This window comes from Solenopsis invicta, chromosome 16 (assembly GCF_016802725.1).
Source record: "Solenopsis invicta isolate M01_SB chromosome 16, UNIL_Sinv_3.0, whole genome shotgun sequence".
NCBI classification, from domain to species: domain Eukaryota; kingdom Metazoa; phylum Arthropoda; class Insecta; order Hymenoptera; family Formicidae; genus Solenopsis; species Solenopsis invicta.
The window spans coordinates 14,619,076-14,642,178 of NC_052679.1; the positions used below are offsets into that span (position 1 = coordinate 14,619,076).

At 32.4% G+C, this 23,103-nt stretch overlaps 4 protein-coding genes across 4 annotated transcripts; 1 reads left to right on the plus strand and 3 right to left on the minus strand.

Moving 5' to 3' along the window:
- Positions 1-2,644: 2,644 nt before the first annotated feature.
- Positions 2,645-6,461, minus strand: LOC105197968 (charged multivesicular body protein 3). Its single transcript, XM_026137677.2, has 4 exons — positions 6,265-6,461; positions 6,141-6,201; positions 5,399-5,793; positions 2,645-3,152 (listed from the first exon to the last, which is right to left on the minus strand). The coding sequence occupies exons 1-4, from the start codon at positions 6,307-6,309 to the stop codon at positions 2,994-2,996; spliced, it is 660 nt and encodes a 219-aa protein (XP_025993462.1). The 5' UTR covers positions 6,310-6,461; the 3' UTR covers positions 2,645-2,993.
- Positions 6,462-12,084: 5,623 nt separating this feature from the next.
- On the plus strand, positions 12,085-13,134 carry LOC120359772 (protein GVQW3-like). Its single transcript, XM_039458759.1, has one exon. It carries the CDS (start codon positions 12,085-12,087, stop codon positions 13,132-13,134), a length of 1,050 nt encoding a protein of 349 aa, XP_039314693.1.
- A 1,616-nt stretch (positions 13,135-14,750) lies between these two features.
- LOC113003343 lies at positions 14,751-18,572 on the minus strand. The gene is made up of 4 exons (XM_039458760.1): positions 18,515-18,572; positions 18,226-18,436; positions 17,166-17,463; positions 14,751-16,781 (listed from the first exon to the last, which is right to left on the minus strand). Exons 1-4 carry the CDS (start codon positions 18,570-18,572, stop codon positions 14,751-14,753), a joined length of 2,598 nt encoding a protein of 865 aa, XP_039314694.1.
- Positions 17,521-20,661, minus strand: LOC113004427. The gene has a single exon (XM_026137674.2). The coding sequence runs from the start codon at positions 20,501-20,503 to the stop codon at positions 18,575-18,577; it is 1,929 nt and encodes a 642-aa protein (XP_025993459.2). The 5' UTR covers positions 20,504-20,661; the 3' UTR covers positions 17,521-18,574.
- Positions 20,662-23,103: the final 2,442 nt, after the last annotated feature.

The window sequence follows — 23,103 nt, forward strand, 5'->3', positions numbered from 1 at the left end:
CCTTTACGTAGTGAATTTTCTTAAACTTTTTTTTATATTACTATTCCCATATAAAACAAAACCATATAAAACAAAAACTTCTAATGGACGTCTAATGGACGTCAGCCATGGAGTTTCGAACTTTCCACATTATTGAACACTCATGCGCGCGCGCGCGCATACACACACACACACACACACACACACACACACAGCAGAGAGGGTTTGGAGTCATTAAATACTGCAGAAGTGACGAACTGTGGGGTCCTTATCTCTGCTGTGATACACACACACACACACACACACACACACACACACACACACACACACACATATACACACATACACACACAGTAAAGAGGGTTTGAAGTCGTTAAATACTGCAGAAATGACGTAGGCTCCTTATCTCTGCTGTGACAAACTTACACACGCACGCGCACACGCACACGCACAGGAACACGCACAGGAACACGCACACACGCGCACGCACGCACACACACACACACACACGATGTGCAAAAATCTGACCGGCAACCTCCACGTGGTGCACATTGGGTAATGCTAATGTCTGAGGTAGACGTCATTTTTCGGAAAAATGTACTGTGAAAAATGTATTTCTTCGAAGTCTTGTAACTCGGTCAAAAAAAATCGTAGAAAAAATTTTAAAAAAAGCATTTTGTAGAGAAAATGTTATACTTTATGGCACTTGGATTTGTCGAGAAAAAATTTTTTATTGAGCTATAGGCTGTTAAAAATACGTAATTTTAAGGAAAAAACAGTGTATCTTTTTGGGGCATAGTACTAAGAAATTGAGAAAATTTTTGAAACTGTTAAAGCTGAAATTGTTAAAGCTGAAACTTCGAGCTTTAAAATGACTTTTTGATTCTTTGTCTACGATGATTTTTCACGGAGTACGGATATCATTTGTAAAAAATGCAGGTTTAGCTTCAAAGTTGCGTAACTCGGTCAAAAAAAATCGTAGAGAAATTTTAAAAAAAGCATTTTGTAGGTAAAATGTAGTTTATGAAGCTTTACTTGAATTATTCGAAAAAAATTTGTTGGTCGAGCTGCAAAGTGTCAAAAATACGAAATTTTAACGAACAAAACAAGGTGTGCTTTTTTACTGCATAAGACAAAGAAGTTAAAAGAATTTTGAAAATCTGCTGGTAGAACGTTAAAGCTCGATCTTCAAGCTTTAAAATGCTTTTTTTATTTTTTATCTACGATGATTTTTCACCCAATTACAGTCATTTGAAAATAGCCTAATTTTTGGTGTCTGGAAAGTGTTCCCTATTTTTTTTTGAGTAGTGTATAAAAACAATTTTTCTGTTTTATCTGTTTACAAATTTTGCTATTTATTGAAGTTTTTGAGCAGTATTGTATATATCTATTAGAGGTTATTTTATAGTGCGAAAATATTGACAGAGAAAGTGTGCTATAAAAGGAATTGTATTTTTTTATTTTCCTTTTAAGGTAAAGATAAATTTTTGTATTTCACAAAAATACTCACGTTTCAACAATTTTTAAAATTGTGTTCTTGATAAATAAATATACATTAACAAAATCTAAAGCAATTCTTTGAAATTAATTACGATTAATAAAATAAGATTAAAAAAAAATGGTCATAATCCAAAGATAGCTCTCAAGTATAAACATATTTTCTCTGCCAAATGAAACAAATAGATCTTACAGAAAAAATTATATGAATGCTTCGTCTAGATAGATACATCATTGTATATTAATCATTAAATATATTATTTTTAAGAAATATCTTTCCTCTATAACATACAACACATAATTCGTCGTTTAAATAGTCAAAGAAAAAAGATAAATACGATTATTATTTCCTGAAAGATCTATATATGTTCATAGTTGAAGAATATTATTTTTACTACGTATTTATATAAGGCGTTAGTAATATAACAACTGTAACAATATTATTAGTAATATAACAACGTTAGTAATATAACAACTGTAACAATATTAAATAAATTTTATGTTAAGCGAAAAAGCTTTAATAAATTAATGCCTATATTTAATTCTTATTACATTTATTAAATAGAGTGTTTCTCTTATGCCCACTAATGAAACATAATTTCTTGATGGAAAATAAATCAAGAAGGCCTGAATCATTTTTTTCTTTTGCTTAACAAAAGAAACGTTATTAGATAAAGCCTATCAAGTCATTAAAATCTTTTTTAGATGGGAGCATATTCATAATAAGAATATGGTATGAATACAGTAATACTAATATGTAATATTTATGTTACAATTTATTTGTTAACAATATTATTCAACATAAAATATTCATCTCACTATAAAGTTGTTGAAATATCAACATATTTCTAATCGTTTAAATAATTAACAATGATTAATAATTATCAATACTGTACGGATACTTTATTTGTGTAGTGTATAGTTTTCCATTTTAAATTATAATAAAAAATTTATAATCAAATAGCTAAATATCAAAATAAATAAAAAATAAAAAAAATAGTATAGTATATTAAGTGTCAAATTCAAAATTTTTTTATTATATTTATAAATAAATTTGTGAATATCTGATAAAGCATATAAAATATAAAAGATGATGAAAGGATACCTCTAAAAACTTAATTAATTTCAATCATCTTTATAATTTTCTTTTTAATTTTGATTTTAAAACTTTTTATAGCAAAAAATAATTTTATTATACGATTTACTTTCAGCCTTAATTTAATATACATAATTTCTCTTCATAATTATTCTAACAATAGATGTTACTGGATAATGAATGTAAAAATGGATAAACGGAAAGTGCTTATAATACTTCTACAAAGCGATAAAATACCTATGATAATACAGTATTTACATTAAATAGCAAAAACATTAACATTAATAGCAATAACATTACGATAAATAAGCAAGTGCTACTACTATTTATAACTTGTGTTATTTATTTAATAAATGTTATTATTAAGATACTTATTTCCCTGACATTTGTTTGATACAAATATTTTTATTTAATTATTCATCTAACTACGAAGACTTTGCAATCGATTCTTCATTTCTTCAAGTTCTTTATCGTCATCTTCTGCCGTTTCCTCTTCTGCAGAGGTAGAAGCAATTCCAGGGTTTTCTGTGACAACCGCAGGAGCTGTGCCTAATTGACCAGCTGTTACTTCCCATAAAATCTGAAAGAAAATATAAAAGAATTTCATTATATATATATATATATATATATATATATATATATATATATATATATATATATAATGAATGTATGTATGTATATGTATATATATATATGTATATATATATATATATACATATATATATATATACACATATATATATACACATACATACATACATACATACATACATACATACATACATGCATGCATGCATGCATGCATGCATGCATGCATGCATGCATGCATGCATGCATGCATGCATACATACATACATACATACATACATACATACATACATACATACATACATACATACATACATACATACATACATACATACATACATACATACATACATACATACATACATACATACATACATACATACATACATACATACATACATATATACATACATACACATGTATACAGTATAAAAATTGTACAATCATTGTATATATATTTATATATATATTTATATATACCATTTTAAGGACAAAAACAATGTGTAAAATGAGCAATTTTAGCTTCTGGAGTAATAAACAAAAATAGTATAACTTTTTGTAGTTTTTAAGCATAATTTTGAATTGAATATGATTCTGACCTTAAAAAATTTTAATTTGTCAGGAAAATATCAAAATCGGCATAAAGTCATTAATTACTTAGTATCATAAATTATTATTTTGAACTTTATCGATGAATTTATGTTTTCCTGTTAATAAAACATGATAATGTTTTCATTTCTAATAGGTCATGTTCTGCTTAAAAAGTAAAAAAATTATTAATATCTAAATACAAATGAATTATCAGTGGGAAATATTTTAAATCTTGATTATAAGAAAAAGAGGGAGTTGTGGAATACCATTTTGTTTTTTGACAATAACTCAGTAAATATTAACGTGACACAATTCTAATTAGTATCAGTTTTTTAGCCACAGAGTTCTATTAATTACCCTGAAGGTAGAAGTTCATCAGGTATATAGAACAAATGTTATTTACTGAAGAGACAATTTACTGAAGAGAAGAAAAAACGATGCGTTTGTAGAATAACAAGGAGGTTATGGAATGTTAACAACTATGACACTGTAAAAAGAAATTAAAAATCGTGTATTACAGTACCTTTTGCTTTTAATCAGTCGTTACCGACGCTATTATTAAATGTTCATCAATAACATCTTTTAACAAAGAATGACTTACTAATATGAGACTCGTGCCGATTACAATTATAATACTGTGATTTTTTGTTTAATACTCCCGTAATACTGTGATTACAATCAAAGAGGTTATTGGTGATAACCAGTTGCAACACTTGACACTTGCTGCATTTGTAACGCAGCGTCGCTTGGCGACGCTCGTGACGCATAATAGATGACCTATTCTACAACCACAGCTCACATATAACATGACTTTATTTGCCAAATTCATACGCACATAAAAATACACATTAAATTCAATAATATTATTTGAAATTTACATTCAAGGCCTTGAAGTTAGACTAAAATTAAAAAATCAATATGTAACATACTTCTGAACATAGAGAGTATGCACCTGTACAAATTTTTGCTATCTGCAAAATTGAAATTCAGCTTTTGTAAAAATATAGTGAACAGTAATGACTAGTAACCACCCTACAATGTCGAAATAGACTAACAGAGTAATTTTAACAGTTGTTTTTAGAATTCAACACAAATTATACGAAATATTATGATATTCCATCATTCCAGATATATTCCACAACCATCGTTCGTCCTTCTAATATTTGAGAGCATTGTTGTTCATTACATCAATCAATGATTTTTCTCCTGGAGTATTTTGTATTTTATTGTAATATTTTTCTACTAGAAACTGTATGTAAAATATGATAAAATATTTTTAAGCACCAAAATTTGCTTTGACCAAATAAGGTCCTCTTATTAAATTATGTTATTCACATATTGGTTGCTTTTCATTTAATATTTATTGTTCTCATAATAGTTTCTTATATGTTTCTTATATGTTTCATATGCTGATTTTAATAATTTCCTGACAAATTAAAATGTTTTGAAAGTTGAAATTAGATTCAGCAGTTAAAAAAACTATAAAAAACATACTGTCTTTGCTTGAAAGCTAAAAGCCACCTATTTTACAGTTTTTTTTACAAATTATTCATTACAATTATTTTAAATATTACTAATTCATAAAATATGCAATAAAGTAGAAATCATTTTATTTTATTGTACTATTACTAAATAATAATACAATACCTTGTCAACTTCTTCATCAGCTTCATCTTCCATATCCTCGGAATCCTCGATAGAATCCATTGTTTCGTCCAACATTTCCTCAATAATACCTGCCTTCATCATCTCCTTCGACATTTCTCTCATAGTTGCAGCCACTTCTGGTACTCTTACTAAAGACTGCATTGCTTGCATCACTTCTGTAGATTTAGAGACCGAACCAGCTACTCTGATTGTCGCTAACTGATTTTTCATTTGTAACGATACAGAATTTAAGTGTGCTTTGGAAGTATAAATCTTATTGCAAGATTTACGAGCCCTTATAATCTCCTTGGCAAGAATTTTGCAGACATCTTTATCTCCCTTTTTTGCAGCTTCCTTCAGGGAACGTTTAACTTTATCTTCCTCTCTCTGAATTGCTATACAAAAACAGCATCAATTAAATGAATATCTAAGATTAATGAAACAAATGTGTAAAAAAGAAAGAGCTAGAGTAATTCTAAACATTCTATAAAATAGAAAATAATTTTAAAAAATGTTAAAAATATGTTTAAAATTGTATTTTTCCTAGATTCTCTCAAGATCTTTTCAAATATAAAAATTGAGATTTCAACATTTTTGTGTCTAACTTATCAATTGAATATTTTGACATTCTAAGATTAAGATTTTATTACTAAGATTTTATATTAAGATCCTTGCTGGTTAATTATAAATATATTTTTTTGATTTTGAAAACGTTTCTTAAAAATTTGTCTACTTATCTTACCTCTAACCTGTCTATCAAGCTGATAACCTTCCTTTCTCAATTTGTGAGTCCACTCTTGAACCTGTAATTTGATTAACACCAACAAAATAAGAGTAAAAAATGAATATTTTATACAGTGACTTACCATTTCTTTAGGATTTTTTTCCTGCGATTTTCCAAACAAGCCCATGTCCGAAATGCGTCAACAGAATTGTCAAGCATTCGGTATCTGATCGACTTAACCTTCCTATATATCTATCTGTTCATCATACAGATTCTTCAAGGTTATGTTACCAAGTAATAGATTACGTCATTCTTGTTCACATCTGATATGAACCATTTTTATATTTGAAGAAATGAAAATTATTTTCACTTAAAAATAATAAAATAATCAAAATAATCGAGCAAAAACATTATAAAATGTGTCACTATATTTATATGTGATTTATATTTAATTAAAACAAATTTTCTACATCAGGATTGAGCGTTTACACGCATTTATACGTAAAATATAAATAATTTACATGACATGTATACAATATAAATTATGTTTTACATGTTATCTATGTAAAGTATGTAAACAATAATCCATGACTCATTAAAGATTCTGATTTTTGTTAGAAATAGTAAAAATTATATTCCATTTTCTATGTATATGCAATAGAGGAGAAGATGGTATTATCAGAGAGAAATCTGAGAGCGGTCACGCTTCGATTTTAGGTGAGACACTCCAAAGCCTCCAAGGTCCATTTTCGGTAAGATCCATTTTTTCGTGGTTCTCAGCGATGCTATGCGTTAGTTAGATAAAGACGGCTATTGTCCATCTTTATCTAACTAATGCTAGTACTGCTAAGAACCACGAAAAAATGGACCTTACCGACGTGAAAATGGATCTTATTGGAACATCTTACCTAAAATCGAAGCGTGACTGTTGTTAGGTATTATGGCTACTGTCGACAATATAGTTACCCCTATTATCTTCTCTGGGTATATTCCAAACGGTGTTAGTTTGGCTCATTCTTTTTTTTAAAAGTTGGCAGCCATGTAACTAAACGGAGAAGTGTTCAAGTGTTACGCATTCATCATTTAACCTGCAAACATCGTAATAAATCCTGGACGCTGTATTAAACCAAAAAAAGATGTCAAAAATGTATTCTTTAGAGATACAAGATAATAATGAAACTTATAATTTTTTGGTGCCAAAAGATATTAACGATTTAGCTCATATCTTTGATTAAAAAGACCGATAGAAAACGATAGAAAGTGTCAGAAACCTGATTCAAAACAATAGAATTTTATCGTTTTGAATCAGGTTTCTGACACTTTCTATTATTTTCTATCGGTTTTTTTTTTTATCAAAAATAGTGGTAAGTATTGTAATAAATTATTATTATAAAAACAAAATTTTTCTCATAATTTTTAACTTTTTAGATCCATCATATGCAGAAAAATTTTTAATTGTGTAAAAATATCCCGAGTTATTTAAAAAAAGTAAATCTACAAAAACTGAACATATGATAAAAAAGTATTAAAATTATTACAAAATTTTAATACTATACAACTTTATGTATCAAATAATATTTATGATATTTATCTTTGTTAAAAAAAATTTCTTTATTTTCATCATTCTCACTTGAACTAGAACTTGAAAAAGCAATATCATAGCTTCATTTTGATTCATATTTACATATTTTATTAGAAAAGAAGGAATTATAAATATTTGTTTTTGAGAGGTGTTGATTTTCATAGGTTACATGATGAGTGCGAAACACTTCTCCGTTTAGTTACATGGCTGCCAACTTTCAGAAAAAAGAATAAGCCAAAACAACACCGTTCGGAATATACCCTCTGTTATTAGGTGACGTATTCTTTCGTCGTCCGATAGATGACCTTAACATAGTACCTTAACATAGTAAACCGTAAAAATTTGAAATTATTCTGGTTATTACTTTATCTATGGCAACTCTTCCAAAGTTGTCAGTTGACATTGTCACGTGGAGTCGCTGGTTGGCCGTGTACCAGTAAGCGTGTCTGTAATAGAGTGAAAAAGCGCGGTCAGGATTGCTGATGCAATCCTCCTTATTTCTTGTGCAAGCATATCCTGTATTCCCATTTAAGCCTTTTTGTTTCCCATATAACTATTGAAAGCAAGATAAGAAATACCTTGGTTACTATGGTCAAATCGTCCCCGCCACGTTGTTACACTGGGGACGGGTACCAATAACGTTAAGAAGAAGAAGAAGAAGACATTGTCACGTACGTGCATGGTCGCAATGTCAAAATGGAACAATTGAAGTTTGAATTACTTCCGCACCCACCTTATTCTAGCTCCCAGCGATTTTTTCTTGTTTCCAAAATTGAAAAAATTTCTTTATAAAAAAATATAAGTCAAATGCTGAAGTGAAAAACGCTGTAAACTAATATTTTTCAGGTTTAAACAATCAATTTTTTTCTGACAGTTTAAAAGAATAGGAAAAACGTTGGACCAAATGTATCGAGTTGCAGGGAGACTACGTCGAGAAATAAATTTTATTTTGGTTCGAAATATGTGTTTTTCTTCAAAAGATCGGAAACTTTTCAAATGACCCACGTAACTTATTTTTTCTGTATTGTATTAGGGCCTAGCATAATAGAGGAATATTAGATATTAAGAATAGGAATTAAAATTTTAGGATCAGTTTTAATACTATATATAGATATTAAATAATAAATTATGTTATATATATCTTGTACGGCATATTTATGTCCTACGTTTTATTCGATATCCATTGTGCGTACATTTAATATTCATTTAATATTCAGTTGTTTTCTCAAACAAATATTAATATATTAAAATATTAACATTTAATATTTATTAAATATTAATTCTTATCATGAAGGTCGTATTCATTATTTTAATTTGTTATTACACTTCCCGGTTATATTAGGATTATTTGTATTAGTAAAAAATGTGTTTTCTATTCAAAGATATGAGCCTAACAAAATTACAAAGTTTCATAGATTCATGAGTGGCGGGGTAGGTAAAATAAAATAAGGATGGCAAGTTAAAGGATTAAAAATAGCACTCTTCACATTTAAATATAAAAATTTTGTTTAAATATAAAAAATTTGTTACTTTATTATAACATTAATCATTTAAACTATCGTTACTTATACTAGAAATAAAAGCTGTAAAGTTTTTTACAGTCATACATTTTCTTATTTTAAATATTTTTTTTTTTGGTCGCACAGAGAGATGGGAATTGAAAATATTGCCGCTGCTGGTGCACCCAATAACTGTGCTGCATTTTAGTGTCGGCCAACCACGCTGATAACGCTATCATCTTACTAGAGGTTTGTCGAGCTGCGTAGAGACGTAACGCGCTTAATTAGCATTACTGTCATATTAGATGATTAATTTTTTAAGAACTTTCTTACCATAGTATTTTGAGATACCTTATCAAAAAATTTGAAAAAATTCAGGAATTGTCTATAATATATGTATATATATATATATATATATATATATATATATATATACACAAACTGATTTAAAATAACATATTGGTCCCAAAACTGACATATTCGTAATTAAATTTTGAGACAATTTTTTCTTTTGCAAAAATTTGTCCGGAGCTTAGTTTTCAAGTTATAAGAATTAGCTTATGACGGCTCGGATACAAGTGGTAGACAGGGGCGGTGCAACTCACTGTTACATGCGGGTGTTTCCGTGAGGCGCCTCCTGCGCTCAAATGACTGACAAAAGTATACGAAAAGCACATTTCTATTTAAACTTTCTCTCTCTCTCTCTCTCTCTCTGTCATTTTAATTATGCTATATTTAACTTGTCTAATTTTGATCTCTGTCATCCGGCTGTCAAATATCGGGATGACCGTGAAATTTTTAAGAAAGTTTACATTATTGTAATGAATGTACGCCCGCGAATAATAAAATTTAAAACAAATAAGATTACTTGAATATCATTTGCAAGTTAAAAGTAGCACTTTTAAAATGCACAAGAAGGGAAAGAAGGAGAGAGTGAGTGTATGTGCGTACGCGCGCGTGTTAGGAGGGGGTGGGGGAGGGAGGGGGAGAGAGGGGGTGAAGAAGGGAGTGAGGAAGGGAGGGACGGAGGGAGGGAGGGAAGGAGAGAGAGGGAGGGAGGGAGGGAGAGAGAGAAAGAGAGAGAGAGACGGAAGGGGCTTTGAACAAGTTTAAGCATGTTTACTCACGCACACGGTGATCAGCTTATTGTTTCCACGATGCGACAGTTTAATTTAAATTTGTCCTTTATCCAAATCCATCCCTCAAAGTTGTTTCACATTTCACTACATTTACACTATTTAGGGTGCCGTCACATAAGGCGTAACTTGCGTAGCGTAATTTGCGTATTCTAGTAACTTCTAAAATACGTTACGCCATTTTAAAAACCTTTCACATGAAGCGTATTTCGCGGAATTTCAAGAAATGCGTATCTAATGCAACCAATTGCTGATTAGGGTTTTTCTTGTACTCTCTAACAGAAAGGCTAAACAAATTTACGATTGGTTTTTGTAATTTATGCGTCTTGGAAAATACGTCTCATGTGGAACTGATACTCTGCACACTAGTATGTGTGAATCATCTATGTGCGAATCTAACCTGTGCGGGCATACATCGCACCTAGGTTAAAACCTAAACTCTTGTTAAGAAATTGGAAATTTTGTCTATTAAAAAAACTTCTGTTAACAAATAGTTTTTACATTTGTTAAAAATATATATATTGCTCCTAGGTTACCATATAATCTAAATCTGAAAAAGTAGGTTCACTTTTTTTTAAATATTGCACTTAGAATATATTTTTTTAAAACTGCTAATTCAATTAAGGCTCCTGAGTACTCGCCGCGGCCATATTGAAGTCGTGACGTCAGAAGCGAGAAATTGCGTGAAATGACACGTAATTTTGTCCGACATGCCATTTGTAAATAAAGCCAATTTGGATAAAACAAACTAAGCAGATGACTTTAAAACACTTCTAAATATCGGTCACGACTATCCTTTTTCTGCCTAACAATCAGTAAATAGTTGTCAAAAGCATGTAAAGTGAAGCAATTGAAACAGGAAAACACATGGGCACATAATTTTGTCCGACGTGCCATTTCTAAATAATGCCAATTTGGATAAAACAGACTAATCAGATGGCTTTAAAACATTTCTAAATATCGGTCACGACTATCCTTTTTTCGCCTAGCAGTCAGTAAATAGTCGTAAAAAGCACGTAAAGTGACGTCTATTCAGACAGGAAAACACACGGATAGCTATTAAAAGGAGTGAAAAATGTACTTTTATGTATAAAATTCAAAGAAACTTTACTCGCGGTCCATTTTTACGAATTTGGTAAATACGAGACAAGTCATGTTTTTACAATGAAACACATAATAACAAAATGACATGCACGATAACATTTCATCGTCAATCTGTCACGTTTCACGTGTATTAGTTCTAATTTTGTCCGCGACGAAATGTCGCTACCATCAACGCGGAGTTCTCGGCTGAGGAGTCAGGAGCCTTAAGCATAATGCTTTGTGTGTTAAAAGATTGTTGAAGACATCGTTTGTACAATAAGTTCTCCAAGACTTGAGTCATCTAAAGTAGTATAGCAGCATTATATGTATATTATTCATCATTCCAAGATACTAATTCTAATTAACACAAAGGTATTAATATTAATATTATAATTAATAGTTTATTAAATTAAAATTCAATTTTGTTTTGCTTATTTAAGTTAAAAATACATGTGTTACCAATATACATGGTGCGTTCCATAAGTAATGCGACCAATTTTTTCCTGACGCGACGATACACCGCAGCGTGTTCTAACCTGTTGGGAAAGGTGGAGGGGAGTGTTAGCTTCAAAATGCGCCCGGTCTCGGTCGCTTCCGAGCAGCAGGAGAGTCATGACGTGCATTCCCGTGAACCGCGTTTGAGGTTAACGTAACACGGCGCGATGGATCGTACTGTGGAGCAACGTTACGCTATCAAATTCTGCGTTAAACTTGGAAAGTCCGCCACCGAAACGTTGCCATTAATTCAGCAGGCCTTTGGGAGTGATTGCTTGTCAAAATCACAAGTTTTCCGATGGCACAAGTCGTTCAAGGAGGGCCAAGAGGAAGTCACCGACGAACCCCGCATTGGACGTCCATCAACCTCCCGAATTGACGAAAATGTGACGCGTGTGCGTGATTGTTTAAATTTTGACAGACGGTTGAGCCTTCAATTGATAGCAGAAACTCTTAACATTACGAAAACAACAGTTTTTCGTATTGTAACCGACGATTTAAACATGAAAAAGGTGTGCGCCAAACTGGTCCCTAAAGTGTTGACCGACGCACAAAAGAACATGCGAGTGCTTCGATGCCAAGAACTCTTGGAAATGTGTGAAAATGATCCTAATTTTTTAAACTCAGTTATCACCGGTGATGAGTCGTGGATTTTTGAGTACGACCCGGAGACAAAAAGACAGAGTTCAGAGTGGCACACTCCATCGTCGCCCCGCCCCAAGAAGGCACGCATGAGCAAATCCAGAATCAAAACCATGCTCATTGTCTTCTTTGACGTCAGAGGCATTGTTCACCATGAATTCGTACCTACAGGGACCACTGTGAACGCAGCTTTCTACTTGGAAGTGCTAAAAAAATTGAAAAAAAGGGTCACACGTTGCCGAAGCGACATCAAGAACGCGTGGAAGCTGCATCATGACAACGCGCCAAGCCACAGCGCCTTCGTTGTCAACGATTTCCTGGCCAAGACCCACACCCCATTGGTTTCCCAGCCTCCCTACAGTCCCGACCTGGCACCCGCAGACTTTTTTTTGTTTCCTCGTTTAAAACAAGGCCTGAAAGGAAAACATTGGGGCACAATTACAAACATCCAGGCACATGTGACATCGGCTCTAAAGGACATCCCGGAGAAGGCCTTTCAGGATGCCTTCCAGGCCTGGAAGCATCGCCTCCAAAAATGTATCGATGCGGGAGGGTGCTATTTTGAAGATTTCTAACCATTGGTACAAATATATTCAATAAATAGTTTTTTATGAATTTGGTCGCATTACTTATGGAACGCACCATGTATGTATTACTACATGTACACAGCGTTTCTTACGCAGAAAATTGGATTCAACGTAACAATAATAACGTAAAAAGCGTAAAATAACTAAGCAGAAGCTGATGTTCTAGTAAAACGATATCATTGGTCGGCGCAAGTTAGGCTTACGCACGTTACGCCCCATGTAACGGCACCCCACGGCACCCTTACTCTGCACTTGATCGATAAACGCGAGACTACACGACGAACCGATTAATCGACTTTATTAATTACTATTAATCACTACTCTGATCACTACAATCATTCGATGCGTTAAAATCAGAGTTGGGAAGTAACGCGTTACTTGTAACGCCGTTACCGTTTTTATGGTAACGAGCGTTACTTTTTTATGTCTGTAACGGTAACGTAACGTCGTTACATTTTTACAATAACGGTAACGGAATTCAGCCGTTATTTTTCGTTACTTTAGCTGGCAGTATCTATGTTTCATAAAACGTATGATGCGTCATTTTATGTTCGTTTTACATTCGGTAACCAACATGCGCTTTACAGAATTCAGCCCATAATTAATAGTTACCAAATTAAACAAGTACGTTCGTTCATACAGCGCACCAGCGGTATCAGTACGGGCACTATTTGCAGACCGCGCGCAACGTAGGAGAAATTGTTGGCAGCACTCGCCCCATTAATTAACGTAGACTTTTTGTATTGATCAATTATGTTTAATTATCACTCATAATCATTTGATATGATATATGATTACGAATCGCAATTGCGATAGGATTTATATTCAGTGATAGAATCATATTCTTGATGTACACACGGAGACATATGGTACATATGATATTCATAGTCCACTCTTATATTTAAGATCGTCTTAAATCTAGAAGTATCATTTTATGATGCCATTAACCAATCAGAGAGACGTATCAGCATCTTAAGATATTACTTAAGATGATCTCGAAATAAGATTCTACTATAAATACCGGCCTTAAATGTTTTAACATCTGAAGTTGCACGTGTATTAAAGACAACATAAGAAAGAATGAGATAAAAGCATGAAAAGACAGAGCAAGGTATTTATGTCCTTCTGTGCGGATTTTGTAAAACAAAAAAACATGAAATGTTTCTTTTTATCACGTATTGAATAGATTTTTTTGACGTTAAAAGATCCCTATTTTAACATCACCAAAAAGTAACGAAAAAGTAACAAATCGTTATTTTTCAAGCAACAGTAACGGTAACGCGTTACCTTTTTAAGTTAGTAACGGTAACGGTAACGAGTTACTTTTTACAAACAGTAACGATAACGGTAACGCGTTACTTTTTTAAGGTAACGTTCCCAACCCTGGTTAAAATTATTCGACGAAACACGTGTTTACGTTACGATTACACAATACGTGTTCACGATATCAAGTAGTTGATTTTTTTTTTTTTTTAATTTGTGTCTCACGGACACGCGTCGTCAACCTGCCCAATGGCTTTGAGGTTATTTGACGCAAAGGCAGTGGTGTAGGGTGCCTGTATATATGTATAGGTAGAAATAACTCGCACTCGCGAGCCCAGTACTTAAATAATCCTTCCCAATTTCTTGATAAAATTAAATATGACTCTAATCTTCTCCCACTTTTCCCGCTTCAGCATGTCAGATATACTTTCAACTCCTTCCAGCTCTTTACTACGTAGAATGTCTCCCATTCTCATTCTTGCTTCATCGTATCGATGGCACCGCCACACCACGTGATCAAAGTCTTCGACTTCATATCCACAAACACATCTAGCGTCTTCTATGTATCCTTTTCTGGCTAAAGAGGCGTTTAAATTGTAATGGTTCGCTCTTAAACGGTTAATCATTGTTACAAAATATCTATCTTCATTAAATGGGAGGAACCAAGGACTTTTACTATCTTTATCATAATAGTTTTTAAAATAATGAACACCTTTAAATGAGGCTTCCCTGACAATTATAACTTGTGTGTCATTCCATGCTTCCTCCCTAAACAAACTTCTACAGTCGCTAATTGGAACTTCAATAAGAGTGTCCGCAGGTTCATCAGCGCCCGCTTTTGCTAGCCAATCGGCGATTTCGTTACCCGATATGCCACAGTGAGAAGGAATCCATACGAACATTATTTTTTTTGACAAAACGTTTTTAAAACGACTATGCAGTCTTCTAATTTCGAGTATATATTTATTATGATAAACGCTAAGTACATTATTATTTATGGCTTGTAGAACAGATTTCGCGTCCGTAAGAATAATGAAATTTTCAAAGGAATCAGCCTTACTTTCCGCAATCTTCATGGCAGAAAGAATTGCCATTGCTTCGGCTGTGAATATTGTACACTGTTTTGGAAGGCTAATGTATAAGCCTTCATCTTGATCCTCGAAAACTATACCTGCGCCCACTGACTGAGCCTGCGGAGACTTTGATCCATCAGTATACACTACGCATGAGTTATTATTAAAGTTATATTTATTCTTAATTGTACTGATTAAATTACGATCCGCGGCATTATAGCCTTTAATGGTATTAATATTATTCTTGCGCTTTTTTCCTGTAGCTTTAACAGAAAGTCCGGCCTCATAATCTATCGCTATCGAATCTGTTAACGTTCTGTAATCATATTTCCAAATTTCGAAAATGTCTTCTTTATTTCCTAATTTATTACGCATTTGACATATATAATCCCATGCTTCGCCAATAATGCTTTTAACAAAAGACGGATTTCTATATCTTGCAAAAAGTTCCTTGCTTTTTAGATCATCCAAGCTTAATCTGACAGAACTTTCACCATACTTGTATATCTTACTACAAAAGTTTTTAGCGAGCATTTTCGCTCTATCTTTTATCAGAACAACCTTGGATTCCGCGATAATGACATTGTTCGGTGTGCTGTTTCGATAGCCAAGAGCCGTGCGTATCCCAAGGAATTGGCATCTCTCTAATTTAAGTTGAGTAGATTTCTGACAGGGGTAATAAATAAACAAACCATAGTCTATGACAGATCTTACCAAACTTTTGTATAGTATTAGGGCAGTGTTTACCTCTATTCCTCTCGAAACATTACTCAAGTATTTCATTAAATTATTAGCTTTGTTTACTCTACCTCTTATATCCATAATATGTTTATTGAAATCAATTCTATTATCTAGCCAGATTCCAAGAAATCTGGCGCCTTGGTTATTGAAAATTTTAGTATTTTTAACTGTGATATAAAGTTGTCTATCGAGGTATCCTGACTTGGAAAATTCTACTAAATTTGTCTTCTGCGGAGACAAACTGAGATTCAATAACTCTAAATTACTAGCCATTCTGTTTACCGCCGTTTCCAAATTAAGCCTATTATTCAGTCTACTGGTGTGTTGCACATATATTGCTATATCGTCGGCAAATTGCACTACTTGCGTTCCACTAACCAAATTATTCGTTAATTTGTTTGTGTACAAGGCGTATAAGATGGGACTCAAAACAGCCCCCTGTGGTAAACCCTTGTAAACTTTTCTAACTACTACTTTTTGGTTGTTAATTATAAAAGTTGTCGATCGTGGCTCCAGCCATTTAATTATAAAGTTGGAGATGCCCGCAGGGCATTTTTCCTCAATTTGTTAGTCATAATTTTAAAGTTTACATTATCATATGCAGAGGAAACATCTAGAAACGCTGCAAGGAAATAATTGCCCATTAAGTTGGCCCTTCTAACATCTGAGATCATCTTGGTTAAATTTTCAATACACGATTTTCCCCGGCGAAAACCATTTTGCATAGGAAACAATTTTTTGTTTTTCTCCAACCACCAAATTAATCTCTCATTAACCAATCTCTCCATAAGTTTCCCAACACACGAAGACAAGGCAATAGGTCTAACCTTTTCTTTACCTATCTTGTCAATAAAAATTACTTGATAATCTTTCCATTCTTAACGGGATAACATTGTGTTTCCAAATTCTATTAAATAGTTCTAATATTATATGTTGACCAACCAAAGGCAAATTCTTCAACATCTGGTAATCAATACTATCCAAGCCCGGAGCTGAGTCTCGTTTAATCATGTGAATCGCCCGTTGAAACTCATCCATATTAAATTCTTTGTTCATATCATTATCTTCTGTGGAGTAACTAAACAATTTGATTCTATTTTCTTCTTCCACCCACGGAGGGGCAAGTTCATCTATAGTGTTTTTAATCTCTTGCTCTCTATTTTTGTGTTGCCAGGAGTTCCAATTAATTTTTTTCTGTACGTTTTTGAAAACCCTCATCATATTCCATACGTAACTCATACTAGTATGTTTATTAATGTTGTTACAAAAATTATTAAAATCTTTTTTCTTTTTTTTTATAACTTTTCTGGCCACTGCCCGACATCTCTTGTACTCAACAAAATCTTCAAGGTTGCCCGTACGCTGCCAATTTTTAAGTTTTTCTTTTCTATTCAAAATTACTTCTGCACATTCATCGTCCCACCATCTAACTGGGTGTCTGTTTTTAATAAATGTCTTATTAGATTGTACATATTTTGAAGATGTCTTAGGATCTTTTTTAGTTGCCAGCAGGGCAGCCGTTTTAATTGTACTAATAAAAAAAGAGTAATCTTCTTGTACTTTTGTTGCATTAGTATCACCGAATCTATCTTTGATTTTTTCTAATTTAATAGTAAGTAGTTTTTTATATAATAGCCAATTACTATTTTTATTTGTAATTCTATTAGTTAATTTTTTGTATGGTACGACTTCCGCGTCTATATATAATTCAATAGGATAATGATCCGAGCCCCACGTATCCTCTAACTGATAGTAATCTAATGATCCTGCCAAATTATTATTTGCAAAAATTAAATCTAAATTAGAAGCCCTTTGATTGTTATAACTTAGGCGAGATTTTGTATCGTTGTTAACACTAATATAACCTTTATTAAACATAGCCAAGTATAAATTTTCCCCATTTTTATCTATTTTATCGCAATTCCATACGTTGTGGTGTGAATTAAAATCGCCTATTATAATAGAATTGTTATTTACTCCTTTGAATTTTAACAGTTCGTACCAGATTGAAATATTGTTAACGCCGTAAGGTTTTCTATAGACTGCAATAAGATTATAATTATTTGTAGTGCCTTTTAGACTAATACCTATAGCTTCTATGTTTGGCGAGTTAAATTTCCAGTCTTCCATGACTTCAAATTCAATACCGTTTCTAACTATGATCGCAATACCACCACAATTATCCGGGTTATTAGATTTAAGGGTCTTATATCCTGAAAAATATAAAGTTGGACTATGCTTAATTTTTGTTTCTGTGATTACAATTATGTCATAGGGAATTATATTATTACTTATTTCTTCTTGTTTGTTTTTAATTCCTCTGGCATTCCACAGTAAGATAGAGGCCATTTTTACAAAATAGAATGTATATCACCTTCTCTTTCATTTCTATTATCCCAGTATGCCCTTTTACTTTCTAGGCCAAGCGATTTAGCCCTTCTCCACTCTTCTCGATGTTCTTCTATATTAACTCTATATCTTTCTATATCATATTCCTTTTGATAGTCAGCTTGGGCTGACTTATTGCCTAAAGGTGACTCATGAGGTAATCTATATTTATATATTAGTTCAACGAGTTCTCTATTAAAATCTTTTGATATTTTACATTTATTTATTGTACACTCAATCACCCTATCAATGTCAAAAGTTCCTGATTCTCTATCATTCGTTGTACTATTCCCCTGGTTACATAAATTTTCTACCAAACTATTATCATGTGCGGGATACGCCACCCCCCGAGGTCCCTGCAAAAAAGTATATCCTCTAGGATTGAAGTTTTTATAGTAATCTGAGTACGCTTTTCTATTAACAGCTATCTTCTTTTCCTCTTTACTTTTATTTAAATCACGAGCCTTTATTTTATCGCTATAACTATCTTTTGTAGAGACAAATGGCCTATAAGGTAAAGTACTCACTGTCTCTTTTATTTGTTTAGGATTTTTGTTTTCCGCGACCTTCTTAAGTTCGGGCCATACGTCCGGTTTCGTGTATCTGTCGTATACGCGAGAGAAACGCTCATCGGAATCACCTTTAATCAGCCTAACAGCTTCCGTAAATGAAATATTGTTGTATGACATGATTACTTTAATTTCTTTATTTTTTAAGAATACGGGGCATTTCCTAAACGTGGATTTGTGTTCCTCTTGGCAGTTTCTACAGCACAGTGGTTTGTTGCATTGCCCATGGGCGTTCTCCCCGCACACGACGCATTTAACTTTGTTTTTACAAAACGCTTTTATATGACCAAATAGAAAACAGTTAAAACATTGGGTGACCCGTTCAATATACGGCCTAATTCTTAAATGTATCCGTAGATTATCACAGATAGTAAGTTTATTTCTAATTCTAGCACCTTTCATGGTAACAATAATATTATCTGTATTTACTATTTTGAATTTGCCTTCAGTTTTGTCCCACACCCTTCTTTTCATTCTTTCAAATTTCAAAATATCGTCCCTGTCTAATATGTTATTCCACAATTCGGGAATGTCATACGGCCAGTCGGCAATTACTCCCCTGCAGGTAACCTTCCTTCTATCTACAATGCCTGCAAGCCATTTATCTTTTAATCTATCTAACTTATCTAAACAGTCATTTGCGTTCTTTACATTTTTGAAAGTTAACGAAGCCAAATTAAATCTCTGCATAAAGAGATCTGCAGGAAATATCTGATTTTTATTGCACCATACCAAAATTTTGGTGCGATTTTTATTTTTATTCATAAATTTAGATTTATCATCATCAATAACTTTAATCAATATATTGCAATCGCCTTTAATGGAAGAGTCTAATCTTTTAATATTAATTCCAAGCAAGCTATCCTGCATCGCTTTATCCAGAAAATCCGCCTCTGTAAGATTTCCGTTGATAACAAAGTAAGATTCGCTTTTCGTTATTTGTGTATTTGGTTGATCTTCGTCTGACCTGGTAACTCTGCTCTTATTAATCCTCGTATTTGAGCTGCTTTGTACTGGTGCTCTCTCGCCTTGTGATTGGTCGATACCAATATTTGAATGTTCCGTGCATTCCATAGCTGAAACCACTTGCTGGTCCTCACCTAAGATGATTTTCTTAACTAAATCGATATTTTCCAGCTGTGATCTCGGCTCTGCATGCTGCTCATCCGAATCAGATGTATTTACTTCCTCGTCCATAATCTCGATCACTTTTTCACTTAAAGATGTAATACGTTTTTTGCTTCTACCCTTGTTTAGCTTATTAGTCTCTTTATCATATGGAGAATATCTTTTCCCCCGTCCGACCGGGGGAACGTTTTCCATCCCCTGATTAATATTAATCCGGTATTAATTTATAAAGGCACCCTACTATCTCACTCACTCCAACTCTCTCCCCCACTTCACACTGCCTCTGCTAACTCTCAAATGAATAGCCACTTGACGCTTCGCACGTCCGATCGCCACGGCGGTCCGAACGCGACTCCATCAAGTAGTTGACTGGATGGTATTGGTTATGTCGTTATAAGAGTGTCAAACGATTGGTTAAAGCCATAGGTCAAAACGCGGCAATTCAAAATAAAAATATTGATTCCCATACAGCACGTAATATTGCAATATAACAACAATATTGCTGCAATATTGCTGTAATATTATATTACAACATCCTGTAATATTACTGCGATATTTTAATATTGTCGCAATATTATTGCAATATTTCCTGCTGTGCGGGTTAATACGATTTACAATTTATTAGAAAAATGTTGCAAATGCATGTTTATCATTATTTGTTAAAATTGTATGATCCATCAGTGATTTTATCAAGATAATTATTATTTATTCAAAATATTTAAGAAATGATTTTATTAAAATCAATTTCTTCTAAATATTATTTTTTATTTTTTATTCTTTGCAAAAACTGTGAAAATATTCCTTGAAATAAAACATTTGGTTGTCCTGAAAAGAGCAGATTATCCGTTGCTGCAAGGAGATTTCAAGAATTATATCCTTAAGGCTTCTTCATAATAAATGTTCAAAATAATTATCTTGATAAAGTCATTTATGGATCATACAATTTTTAACAAATAATGGTAAACATGCATTTGCAACATTTTTCGTATTAATTAATATTTTTATTTTGAATTGTCGCGTTTTGACTTATATGGCTTTAACCAATCGTTCGACACTCTTATAATAATATAACCAATAACATCCAGTCGACTGCTTGATATCGTCGAGTAAACACGTGTTGTGTGATTGTAACGTAAACACGTCTTTGAGTAATTTTAACACATCAAATGATTGTAGTGATCAGAGTAGTGATTAATAATAATTAATAAAGTCGATTAATTGGTTTGTTGCGTAGCTCCGCGTTTATCAATCAAGTGCAGAGTAAATAGTGCAAATGTGATGAAATGTAAAACAACTTCGAGGGATAGATCTGGATAAAGGACAAATTTAAATTAAACTGTCGCATCGTGGAAACAATAAACTGATCGCCATGTGCGTGAGTAAACGTGCTTAAACTTGTTCAAAGCTTCCCCCCGTCTCTCTCTCTTTCTTTCTCTCTCTCTCTCTCTCTCTCTCTCTCTCTCTCTCTCACACTCTCTCATTCCTTCCCTTCTTGTGCGTTTTAAAAGTGCTACTTTTAACTTGCAAATGATATTGAAGTAATCTTATTTGCATTAAATTTTATTATTTGCGGGCGTACATTTATTACAATAATGTAAACTTTTTTGAAAATTTCACGGTCATCCCGATATTTGACGGCTGAATGACAGAGATAGAAATTTGACAAGTTTAAATGGAGTATAATTAAAGCGACAGAGAAAGAGAAAGAGAGAGAAAGAGAAAGAAAGTTTAAATAGGAATGTGCTGTCCTTGTACTTTTCTCAGTCATTTGAGCGCAAGAGGCGCCTCACGGAACATCCGCATGTAACAGTAAGTAGCGCCGCCCCTGTCTATCACTTGTATCCAACCCATCATACACTAATTCTTCTTATAACTTGAAAATTAAGCTCCGGACAAATTTTTGCAAAAGGAAAAATCGTCTCAGAATTTGATTACAAATATACCAGTTTCAGGACCAATATGTTATTTTGAATCACCCTGTATATGTATAAAGAAGAAGGGGGTAATATATATGGCACTCATTTTCATTTTATTAAATAACTTTGTTTATAATTAATATTCTCTATTGAAACATAAACGATTACATTTGTTAGAGTGTTGTTTGACAGATTCTAGGCTCAAAGTAATGAGATATTTATTATTTAGGATGTAATTTATAAAAATCTAATGCCCTGCATAATCAGTGGCAGAAAAAAAGTGGTTGTAATATGGCTATCTATAAAAATAATTAAAAAAAATTAGTTTAGTTTAAAAGAAATACAGTTTCTTGTTACAAAATTATGTATTTTTAAGTTTTTATTGTTTAGAATTTTCCTGATTTAGAATTTTTCTGCGTTTAGAAACTTTAGAAATACCATTAGAAATTTAATTAGAAATATCATTTTATTTTTGTTTAATACAAAACAGCAAGCATAAAACGATATATGTCTTTAATGTTTCTAGACATTGCTCTTTAGAATGACGATCGATTTATCGAAGAAATATTTTGATATAAAAATTTTGCTTAAAAAGCTATATTAATAAAACTCCATGTTATTGTTTTAACTTTATATAACTTGTAATGTGTATAACCGAAAAAAAGGTAAATAACAAAAAAACACTCAAGTATATGTACATTTGTGTGATAATACACTCAAGTTTAAGAATAATAAGGAAGTATGAGTAATTAAAGGTTAAAGGTGTATTTTGAAAAAGTTTAGAAATGCTCATAAGTAAAAATACTTTATAACAATTGTCACTTATTACGTATTGTCATATTAGCATCACTAAAAAGCGGCGAACTACTAAATGAATAA